This window comes from Erpetoichthys calabaricus, chromosome 10, assembly GCF_900747795.2.
Source record: "Erpetoichthys calabaricus chromosome 10, fErpCal1.3, whole genome shotgun sequence".
Taxonomy (NCBI): Eukaryota; Metazoa; Chordata; class Cladistia; order Polypteriformes; family Polypteridae; genus Erpetoichthys; species Erpetoichthys calabaricus.
Window position 1 is genome coordinate 167,346,346 of NC_041403.2, and position 12,049 is coordinate 167,358,394.

The 12,049-nt window shown below is 40.7% G+C and overlaps 1 protein-coding gene across 3 annotated transcripts in view; it reads right to left on the minus strand.

Annotated features, from left to right (window-relative positions):
* The window catches only part of cep350 (centrosomal protein 350), a 102,540-nt gene that overhangs the window by 50,303 nt on the left and 40,188 nt on the right, over positions 1 to 12,049 (minus strand). For 2 of the 3 annotated variants that reach the window (XM_028812419.2, XM_051933029.1), the window contains exons 8-10: positions 8,229 to 8,339; positions 3,939 to 4,079; positions 163 to 773 (exon numbers count right to left, since the gene is read on the minus strand). In XM_028812419.2, coding sequence (XP_028668252.2) covers positions 163 to 773; positions 3,939 to 4,079; positions 8,229 to 8,339 — 863 coding nt within the window. The remainder of the gene's footprint in view (positions 1 to 162; positions 774 to 3,938; positions 4,080 to 8,228; positions 8,340 to 12,049) is intronic. The other variant, XM_051933030.1, reaches the window with a different exon arrangement.

The window sequence follows — 12,049 nt, forward strand, 5'->3', positions numbered from 1 at the left end:
ACACCCACCGCCATGCTCAAAGCACAGAAGGAACACAAAGCTACCTGCGGCTTTTATAAGTAGACATAGAAGTCTCAGCTGTGTTTGCTTGCTTGTTCCATTTTAAAGAAACGAGAAGAAAATGCAAACTGTTAAATAGTAAAATGTATTTTTGACTCTCACCTGAACTTCACTAACTGTAGGCAGCTGGTCCTTTAACTTGGTCTGTTCCAGGAGTTTGGTGTAGGTCTCCTGCAGCCTCTTCTGCGCTGCGGCATGTGGGGTCAGCTTGGATTTAGCAAAGGCCTCTTTCTGCTTTTTGTAAAGCTCTTGCAGGCGCTTGTTCTTGCGCTCAGCCTCCTCCTTTTGTGCTCGTTTCTCCTCGCTTTGCCTCTTCTTGCGCTCCTCCTGTTGCCGGACAATGTACTGTCGTACACTGTCGCTGTCATAGTGCCTCTTTTTTAAGCCTGCCTCGTTACTCTCTTGCTTGCGTTTGGCAGGACTTGCGCTCCGAGACAGGCGAGAACCCCTTGCCATTCTGTCCGTTACCCCCGACTGCTTGTCTTCTGCTTCCCCTATGGGATTGTCCAAATGTAGGTCATCCAGGATGCTGCGAATCTCCACAGACAGGAAGTCTTTACTCGTGTGAGGCTTCTCCTCAGGCCCTGACGGTAGTTCAGTGGAGGAGGTGGATTTTTTCAAGTTGACTTCTGGTTGCCGACCCTCTGCACTTCGGGCTCTTGGTTTCTTAGTCTTCTCGAGACACTTGTCAGATTCGGTCTTTAACGTGCTTCCTTTATATATTACAAAAAAAAAAATTTGGTACTTTTTTTTTTTTATAAAGCTCAAGATAAAACAACTTTTCCATTTAAAGATGGACACATCACTCTTCTAATGCTCATAACGAACAACACCGTTTACACCTGGACAGCCACACGCTAGCTGATCTCCGAAGAGACACCGCAACTCAAAGTTGATGGTTGCTTGTTGTCTTATTGGCCATCTAGTCTCCTTCTCTATTGGTGATGACCTTTTTAGTTGAAACAAAGTTCAGTAAACACACTAAACTCCATGATCTCTGTAGAAAACGGGATCCACACTACGCCATGAGAGAGAACAACTAGCACACAATAAGCCTCAACAACTTGGTAAGAAGATGAAAACTGACTTCATTGGTACATCAATGAAAACATTCAGCTACTGCAGCCAGTCACAACAACTCTAGGCAAGAATCTCACCTTAGCATTAAAACTTGGGATTCAATCCCACTTATCACAAGAGTGGTGAGCCAGGATGAAAGACGACCGACTCTGAATGACACCAATATGTGATGAGAAAAACTCCCATGGAAATGACTAGAAGAACTCAAACATTTGGGAGTTTTAATGGCCAAACCCACAATGATAATTGCTATAAGGGTATTAAAATATTTTAAAGTTTTATACATCTTAGCTAATCTGTAGTACTTTCATTTTAAAGTTACTCATTAATTGAATTAACCTACCCATCCATGCTCTAAACTCACTTAATTATCATAAAATGCTGTTCTACCACCTTAACTACACAATGATGGACAAAGCCTAAGAACTGATAGAATTTGCACTATTAGAGATTCTGTAGGTGTTCAGTTAGCATCAAGACAGATCAAGTAACTTCATCATAGTCTGCCTAAAACTTGTGCGTCTTTGGGATTGCTGGCTAAAGACCAGACGCGTCACTGGGTCATCCAATGGACTTGTGCGCTGCCCAGGACTGACTGCGGCCTTAGGCTTGTCCATCACATTTAGAAAAGCAAAACAGTAAAAGTGCAGCCTTGGCCAAGATGATCTCCTGTGTAAGTTGTCATGCATTCTGCATCACCTTGGACATACTTAGACTGTGAACACCTTGTCCTACTGCCTTTACACTTGGTAATGCCTCTACGATGGCAACATGACATCCTCAGAAGGAACACGAAAATTTCAAAGGTGTGAATAAATTTGATCAACTTTCCTTCTTACAAGAAATGTTGGAGAAACTGCTGTACAAATTACACACTGTACGTACAGTGTAATACAACTTGGGGGGGGGGGGGGGGGGGGGGGGAATCAGGAGTGGTCTCCCCTCGACTTTCTCGTATACTCAGATATGGGGCTGGATATTTGAAGAGTAAACTGTAAGACAAGGATTTGTATATTATGTACATTAAAGAAGCATCAACAACAAATCAATAATATACTGAACAATTATTATAAAAGTTGAATAAAATCGGACTCTGCAGCAGCATGAATAAAAGGTGAAGTACCAATTCCAGTTAGCGGAAATAGTCCAAATGTTGATAGAAATCTACGTTTTGTACCCAACACTTGTATGTAGAATGTGGTTGGCCTAAGTGAAAGCGTACTCAAGTTATCGTGTTTACACACACACACAAAATTCCAAAAATGGTATTTTCGGACGTTGAGATTCATCAAAATCTCGAAATGGAATTTCTGGAGGATTCCAACACTTTCCCTATATCTCCTATACGAGAAAGTCTGGGAGGTTTAAAACGTTGTGATTCATCAAAATCTCGACATCGAATCTTTTGGACGATTACAATACTTTCCCTGTACCTTGTATACGAGAAATAAAAATGCATGCAAACCATGTGGAAGACCATACATTTCTTGGTGCGGGTTACATGGGGAAGACGTGCAGTCAGACAGGCTCAATACCGAAAAAAAAAAAAACCTTTTCTGCTGTTTCAGACTTTTCTGGGTGCCTCTGCTGGAGGAGATTCCAACAGAAAACATCTCACAGATTTACTAAAATTGTCTAAAATGGTAGGTGGCAGGCAGTGTAGTGCCTAATGCTGCAGATTTAAGATTTGTGAGTTCTACCTGAATCAAGCACATTTTTCGACGTACACTTTAGTTTAACTTACACTTTCCAAATCATGCATGTGGAGTTGAATTGTGGACTCTAAACTCAAGACACAGATATTGGTCAGCAAGTGCCTGGACTTTGTGTGAGGCCTGTACCCCTGCTACCATATTTTAGAAGCAAGAATTGCAAAATTCAAAACTGGAGAGAAATGCATCAAATTGAATGTTCATATCATCACGACTGGTTCAGGCTATATACCCAATAAGTGCGTCACCAAGACATTTTTTATTTTTGTTTCTTCTTTTTTAAATTACTGTTTTGTGTAGTAGCTAATAGTCCATCGCTCAAGACAGCCTCAACCCAGTTAGGTCATTACAATGTGGCTAAATCAATTAGCGTGAGGCATCACTATGCATGGTCATGTGACACAGGAGCAATTCTTTTCATTTGTAAAAGTGCCGCTGGTAAAAATATCATGAGCTTCTGTTTCAAAATGCAAGATGTTTAAATTTCGTCTGCAGGTTTAGCAGCAAATACTCTACTGAACTGTCTGCTTGAACATTGTGTTTCAGTGCAGTTAAATACGCTTTATTTGCATTTTATAATATTAACATTTTTTGTGTGCTCTCCATGTGCCGGTACAGTCTACACAGAGTCACATGTCTCCGTAGGGACGTGCGAGTGGTTTCATCAACAAGGTCTTTGTTACCAGTTAACATGTGGGCCTTTTACCTCAAATGCAATTTGTCTTCATGGTTAAACCTCAGGCGACTCAGTGGCACATTTTTGCCTCCTTTAAACAAAAGTTGTATTTTTTTGTTTTAATGCAGCAGAGTCCTGACAATGTGTTCCCACATAAAAGGCATGACCCAATCAAGGCGCAAAATTTTATGGTCGGTTCTTTGCAAAAACAAGCAACAAGGAGGAGGAACAAACAAGGACCTTTGTCCACAAGTTAACAGTTAGTATTATTACTTGGACTAAAAAGGAGAGGCAAACCTTAAGGCCTAAGCCTCTGAACCGCTGTGACAAAAAGATTAATCCAAACGCTCCTGGAAGTTTAATGCTTACTTCTGCTGCCGTACCATAATCCTCAAAGTTCAAGCACATACCTGTTCTATTCCCTGTGGCCGGTGCTGCTCTCTCATTTGACTGGGCCCGCTTTGTGCCAGCAGTGGTTGGTGGAGGGCCTAAAACCATTCGAACGACCTTCTGCCCTTCTCTCCAGGATGCAGTGTTAATTCCATGCGAACCTAACGGTGGGAAGAAACCATGCAGTCAGCCTCATCTCTATGCATCACCACAACATTTTCAACACAAGGCACACTACTTGCAGACCCACGCCAGAAATGCTGGGACATTCACATTAGTCTGAGGTTACCAGTAAACATTTTATACATTTTATTAAATCTGCATTCCCTTGCTTAGAAAATGAACAAACCCCTGGTGAAAGTTCTGATTCATTGGAGGAGTCTGTCAGGAGACATCAGGCCCCAGCTGTCAACCACTATATTTAAGTACAAAATCCATCATCAGTAATTAGCTCTATTGCAGCGTGGGTCAGAAAGGTTAATATTCACAAAAGATTATACAAACATCTAAAAAACACTGAAATCACAGCTATTGCTGGCCGAACTAAAACAGTGCTAAGTACTGAGATTTGGGAGCTAAGGAAATCAGAATTTGAGGTCAGCTTGTTCTCATTACTAATGATGGCGACCTAAAGTGGCAGCGAGTTGCATGTTGTTTACCAGAAACAAGAAAGAATCCCACTGGACTCTGTCAATGTGGCAATAAGGACCCTATGTAGTTTGGCTTCTTGCAATCTGGTGGTGTGCACTTGTTAAATTAAATCTTTTCTCTCCTAACACATCAAGACCGTATTCTATGGGTAGACTGAGTAAATGACCAGGACACACAAGGGTTTTGTTGTGAATGAGTGTCCGATTCCTCAACATGTCACTTGATCGGCCTATACTTTAGCTGCAGAAATACAGAAGCAAATGGGCTTATGATTTAAAACATGGGTTTGTATAAAGAACAAGCTAAAAAAATGGAAATGGAAATATAAATCATATTTAATAATTTGTCAGTAATGAAATTAGATTACAGGGAAAGCAAACCAAATGAGTCCCCCTGCATTAGACTGAAGAAACAAAAGTTGACTTATCTTTACAGTCATAAAGAAGAAATAAAGATGGATAAGGCCTGATGTTGGAAGTGATCATGAGAAGATTCATGCCGAGAAGACCAAGAGAAAGGAAACAGATGACAATCTTAGGCGATGTTCAGAAAGAATGGACATGTGGGCAGATGAGGAGAGTAGCTGCTTTCTCTTCAGAGTGCCTTTGACCCGTTATGATCGGCTGCTTTGTTTAATATATTTTTCTGCACTTTATTTGGGCTTTAATCAATAATTTGTTGTTAAGAATAGACTTCTGAAGCCAAAGGAGTCTTTTTCTGACATTTCTTTTTTGCTTTAGGATTAGGTTGCATAATATTAATTTTGACATTCTCCCATAATATTGTGTCACCATTCAGGTCCACTGAAAATGAGCGGCACAGGACATCGCCGGCTCCAAAAGTATAAAGGTCAGTGTTATACAACACCTACAGGGTGCGCACAAAGTCCGTATACCCCTATCTATAGAAGCATTTACAGGAATAAGTGACAATTTGGTTCTTGTGGACATCAGCCCAAGTCTTCCTGGTATTTCGAGGTGTTTCCCCGACATCCCGTCTGGTGCTGCCGCTCAAGAAATGCAACAATGTGGCGGTTGTTCCAAGACGAAGCGATGGGTGACACAAGCGTTTTCACAATCAAGGAGCATCTGGTGGCCACTGTGTGGGTTCATGAGTGGCCTGTTACTGGGAAATCGATCAAAAATGTCATGGATGACTTTGTTGTGCATTTTGGGAAGGCATCGCCGACAAAGAGGACATTGCTGCAGTGGGAGAAGAAGGCTTTTGCAACGGGCAGCGTCCGAGATGCGCCACGAAATGGAAGACCATCCACAAGGCATGAAACGTGTGCAGATGTGGCAGAGTCTGTCCAACGATCCCCAATGACATCCACTCGTAAACGTGCTGCTGAGTTGGGAATAACGGAATCGACAATGTGAAAACACATCAAACAGGACTTGCAAATGAAATGTTGGCGTCCATTGCCCGTTAACGAGTTATCAGATGCCGACTTGGACAGATGTCAGGATCTGATGCTGCACCAATTTCCAACAAATGCTGAGAAGGAAAAAGGTTATGTTCTCTGACGAGTGCGCGATTTATCTCAGCTCCCGCAATCGAAACGTGTTTTCTGGGGAAAAGAAAGTTCCAGAAAGTCACCCCGCAAATGTTGCAGAACATGAGCAGGAGAACCTGGTGGTGCATTCGGCTAAGCAGAGATCATGGAGGAACCCATACAGATGTTTTGGATTCCTAAGAGATAACCTTCAGCTTTCAAAATCCTCCCAAAGATAGGGGTATACGGACTTTGTGCGCACCCTGTAGTTATCAGAGTGCAGATTCAAGGAGACATTTCAGTGCGTTTTTTCTTTACTTGCCTTTCTGATTAACAATTGCTATGCAAGATTTATTCACGAAGACTTCTCATTGGTATTTGAGGGTTAAATGTCATGATTTGTTGACTTCTTAGTTTCAGCCTGACCATTTGAATACTTTAATCTTCCTATCTTTCATTGAAAAATACATCCTTCAGGTAACAGAACAAGACCAGTCTAAAGACAAAACACTTTCTGATGACAATAATTTGTAAATACTCAGTACTCTAGGAAGCAGAGAAAATCCTGTGCGGTACTCCAGAAAGTCTCTTGAGAGACACACCAATTATTATGGGTCTCCAACTCTGATTCCCGAGGGCTGCAAATTTTCATTCTAACCATTTCCTAAATTCGGGACTGTAATTTGCTGCTAATAAACGCATTTTAAGATTTATAATCGTATCTGACCCACCTTAAACACTACTGTGACATTCATGCCAATGTATTGCTCATGGATTGTTTTAATTTGTGGGTTAAAATTTAGTGAGAAGTCAAGCAAAAGAACACCTTATATTGGCTAATTAAAAAGATTACAATATGCAAGGTTTCGAGGCAATTCAGGCCCCTCAGGCAAGATGGGTTAAAATTTAATACCAGTTCTCACTAACACTCTTAAGGCAGCAACCACGCTGGAAGAATTTTGAATTCTCAAAGTAGACAAACTCAAAAAGGAAACCAGAAGGCTGAGAATATCGGCCTTATTTTTTTTCAGTACCAGCTGCTTACAGTTGTTCAGCTATGCTAAACGCACTGAACAGCAACACCCTATCAGCTGTTCATTCTCAAAGCGCCAACGCAGCTGAAGCCAACAGCAGGAGTTTCTGAAGTCTAAAAGGATATTTTTAGTAATGATACACAGCTGCATGATAATTCTGCCTACTCGGGAATGGAAGAGGGAAGCCTGTTCACGATACTGATGGATACGTTACCAGAAGAGGAGAAAAGCTCTCCCTCGGGAGGTACACTTTGCCGATAACTGGGTCATAATGGCAAAAATGAGTGGAGAATAGCAGCAGAAGGTACTTAAGTAGCAAAACTGTACAAGAAGGAAGGGGCTTAAGACGAGCAATAAAAGAATAATCAGTAGTAGTGCAAAAACTGCTTAATCAAGTATCTGAAATTAAAGTACTTAGTCTCCATAATATGTGAAGGCAGAAAGTAAAAAGGAGATGTGCCGTTTTTATTTGTTCTGACAGGTAAAATGGAGAAGTGTGAGCTGTGTGATCTAGAACAACAGGGTACTGCTGTCAGAAGCTAAAGAGTACATCACAGACATTAGGCCTACATTGCTAAACAGTATAGAGAGACAATGTCACCGAGGAAAGAAATGAGGAGAGCGGGCTCGATACCAAAGAAATGAAAATACCGAGAGGTACAGAAGTGTCACTGAAGGAATGGACGTGCATGGGTGTGCAGTATAATAAATGCAGAGACTTGGTCAAATATTCAGAATGGATGATAATGCTGGAGTAAAGACAATGTTTAAATTCAAGAATAAATTCAGCATTTTTCAAGTCAGTTATTTTTTTCCCCCCCACAGACATGGTATATATGCATTTGCTACATGAAACTGTTTTTCAAAGTCCAGCGTTTTCCCTAAATGAAAAAGAAAAAAAGTGCCTGCACTGGTGTTTTAATATATTGTCACATACTGAAAGGAAGGTGCTACTTTGAGAGCTCAGCCAATGATAAATAAAAATCCAAAGAATTACAAGGGATCCTCAAACTTTTTCATATAACTGTATATCCAACTCCAAAAGTTCAAAACACAGCAATTCCATATAAATTTATGGAAAAGTCCCATCAGTTCTTCATCCCTAACAAAATATAAGCCTTTAATCCAACCTGGTTTCGCTTCCGGACTGAGGGAGAGGGGTGCTTTATGGACTTTCCTTGTTGTTTTTACAGGCTTCTTGTCTATTTCGGGCGGTTTACTTTTTGTCTTTACTTCTTCAGCTGAAATATAAGAAGAAAGATAGAATTTAGTGGTTTCTGATGAAAGTGCTTTAAAACTAATTTTCTTTCTCACTATTAAAGTTGCCTGATATATAAAACCGTCAAATTTAGGGTCAGCAGCAACACATTAAACAATGATCACTAACTGGAGTCAAAATTTACAAGTACGCCAAAGAGGTGGCTTCTGAGAGACTAAAATATAATGTGACATTAGTAAGAAGAGCATAAACAGAAAGAAGGCACTTGCATCTTGTCATAGTGGCTGGACAAATATAATATATATTATATACATACACACACACACACACACACACACACACACACACAGCATCTGGAAAGTATTCACAGCGCATCACTTTTTCCACATTTTGTTATGTTACAGCCTTATTCCACAACGGATTAAATTCATTTTTTCCCTCAGAATTCTACACACAACACCCCATAATGACAGCGTGAAAAAAGTTTACTTGAGGTTTTTACAAATTTATTAAAAATCTAAAAACTGAGAAATCCCATGTCCATAAGTATTCACAGCCTTTGCTCAATACTTTGTCGATGCACCTTTGGCAGCAATTCCAGCCTCAAGTCTTTTTGAATATGATGCCACAAGCTTGGCACACCTATCCTTGGCCAGTTTGGCCCATTCCTCTTTGCAGCACCTCTCAAGCTCCATCAGGTTGGATGGGAAGCGTCGGTGCACAGCCATTTTAAGATCTCTCCAGAGATGTTCAATCGGATTCAAGTCTGGGCTCTGGTTGGGCCACTCAAGGACATTCACAGAGTTGTCCTGAAGCCACTCCTTTGATATCTTGGCTGTGTGCTTAGGGTCGTTGTCCTGCTGAAAGATGAACCGTCGCCCCAGTCTGAGGTCAAGAGCGCTCTGGAGCAGGTTTTCATCCAGGATGTCTCTGTACATCCTGACTAGTCTCCCAGTCTCCCACAGCATGATGCTGCCACCACCATGCTTCACTGTAGGGATGGTATTGGCCTGGTGATGAGCGGTGCCTGGTTTCCTCCAAACGTGACGTCTGGCATTCACACCAAAGAGTTCAATCTTTGTCTCATCGGACCAGAGAATTTTCTTTCTCATGGTCTGAGAGTCCTTCAGGTGCCTTTCAAACTCCAGGCGGGCTGCCATGTGCCTTTTACTAAGGAGTGGCTTCCGTCTGGCCACTCTACCATACAGGCCTGATTGGTGGATTGCTGCAGAGATGGTTGTCCTTCTGGAAGGTTCTCCTCTCTCCACAGAGGCCCTCTGGAGCTCTGACAGAGTGACCATCGGGTTCTTGGTCACCTCCCTGACTAAGGCCCTTCTCCCCTGATCGCTCGGTTTAGATGGCCGACCAGCTCTAGGAAGAGACCTGGTGGTTTCGAACTTCTTCCACTTACGGATGATGGAGGCCACTGTGCTCATTGGGACCTTCAAAGTAGCAGAAACTTTTCTGTAACCTTCCCCAGATTTGTGCCTCGAGACAATCCTGTCTTGGACATCTACAGACAATTCCTTTGACTTCATGCTTGGTTTGTGCTCTGACATGAACTTGTCATCTCTGGGACCTTCTATAGACAGGTGTGTGCCTTTCCAAATCATGTCCAATCAACTGAATTTACCACAGGTGGACTCCAATGAAGCTGCAGAAACATCTCCAGGATGATCAGGGGAAACAGGATGCACCAGAGCTCAATTTTGAGCTTCATGGCAAAAGCTGTGAATACTTATGTACATGTGCTTTCTCAGTTTTTTTATTTTTAATAAATTTCCAAAAACCTCAAATAAACTTTTTTCACGTTGTCATTATGGGGTGTTGTGCGTAGAATTCTGAGGAAAAAAATGAATTTAATCCATTTTGGAATAAGGCTGTAACATAACAAAATGTGGAAAAAGTGATGCACTGTATATATAAATACAAATAAAACCAATGGATCTGAACACCTGATAAATATGTTCAAGAGTGGGAACAAAAGCAATTTATTCACATTACACATTTAGTTTAGGTACTGCAAAAAGAAAACAATTATTCACTTACTATTAAGTTACTAAACAGTAAGAAATGCTTTGTTTGGTATTAACACTTACAAATCAACAATTAAGAGTTTATTCAGCTCAGCCATATGGCCTGCTAAACAATTTCACTTTGGAAAGGTCAAAGGTGTCTTAACAGACATGTTCTCTGAAAATTGCATATTTCAGTACAAGACCAGGGAATCGTTAATATTTGCAATTAATTTTACCAGCATTTTAATAAGCCACACTGTACAAAGGTGAATAATCACTTTACTGATGCTTTGTCCATGTTAGCGAGACCAAAAGATGCTTTTGTAAAGGTCTTGTTACATGGCAGTATAGGAGGAACTCAGGCATTTTTGGAGCATAGTAACAACTAAAGTCTACCAACTTCTAATCTATCAACACTATAAACATCCCAGACAGTATTCAGAAGCCATTAAAAAGGCTAACAGACTGTCGGGTTATATAGCGCCTTGATGTGTGGAGTACAGGTCACAGGAGGTTCTACTCAAGTTTTATAACACACTGGTGAGGCCTCATCTGGAGTCCTGTGTGCAGTTTTGGTCTCCAGGATATAAAAAGGACATAGCAACACTAGAAAAGGTCCAGAGAAGAGCGACTAGGCGGAGTCCAGGGCTACAGGGGATGAGTTATGAGGAAAGATTAAAAGAGCCGAGCCTATACAGGCTAAGCAAAATAAAATTAAGAGGTGACATTATTGAAGTTTTTAAAATTATGAAGGGAAATAGTACAGTGGATCGAGACTTATTTAAAAATGAGCTCATCAAGATCATGCTGACTCAGAAACTTAAGGGTAAATTTCAGTTTGTGTTTTTTTTTTTTTTTTTTAAACACAGAACCATGGATACATGGAATAAGTGACCATGTAAAGTAATGTAGTGTGGTAGACAGTTGAACTTTATGAACCTTTAAAACTCGACTTGATGTAATTTTGGAGGATAAGCGGATAGGACTGGTGAGCCTCGTTAGGCTGAATGACCTTTTCTCAGCTACATTTTTCTAATGTTCTTTTCAGAGTAGTGACAACTATCTTCTAGTCATCTGAAAGCATTTGATGAGCTTGTTACCAAAACTATTCAATAACAAGCAACCCGTTTTCTTGCTACTGCAATAGCATCAATAACTGCAGGTAAGCAGAATCAAAGTTATCATAAACCTAATCATTTGTGACCATTTTAATTTTCACGTGACTTCAAGTTCTTACAGTTATCAGTAGTAGAAATCAATCTGTGACCCTCAAGCAAACAAGCTAGATTTCAGAAAAGCCATCATTCACGTTAACTGTTTGAAAATGGACACCTTTGCCTTGTTATATCAGCAGGCCCTTATCAGTAACGTACTTTGTGGCAAACATGACAAACAGACTGAAATGAAGCATATTTGGTTCATTTGCAAAAAAAGGTCTCTCACTTTCATGCAAAACACTTCCAGTTAAATGTTTAACACAGTGCATAGCCAAAAAGTCTAAAAGAGGAACTTGATAAGTACATTTACATTAAGCTGTGTCTATGCAACTTTCTTTTGACTTGGGCTTCTTTCACATTAAAGTCAAAAGCAGCTACTAGGCCAGTGAGTAGAAGTTTCTTAGAGTTCCATATACAACGCCTTAGGACATTTCCCCATTGTAGCCAACAAAAGGAAAAGAAACCAGCTGCATGCTAGGGAATGAATAAGGGCGTCA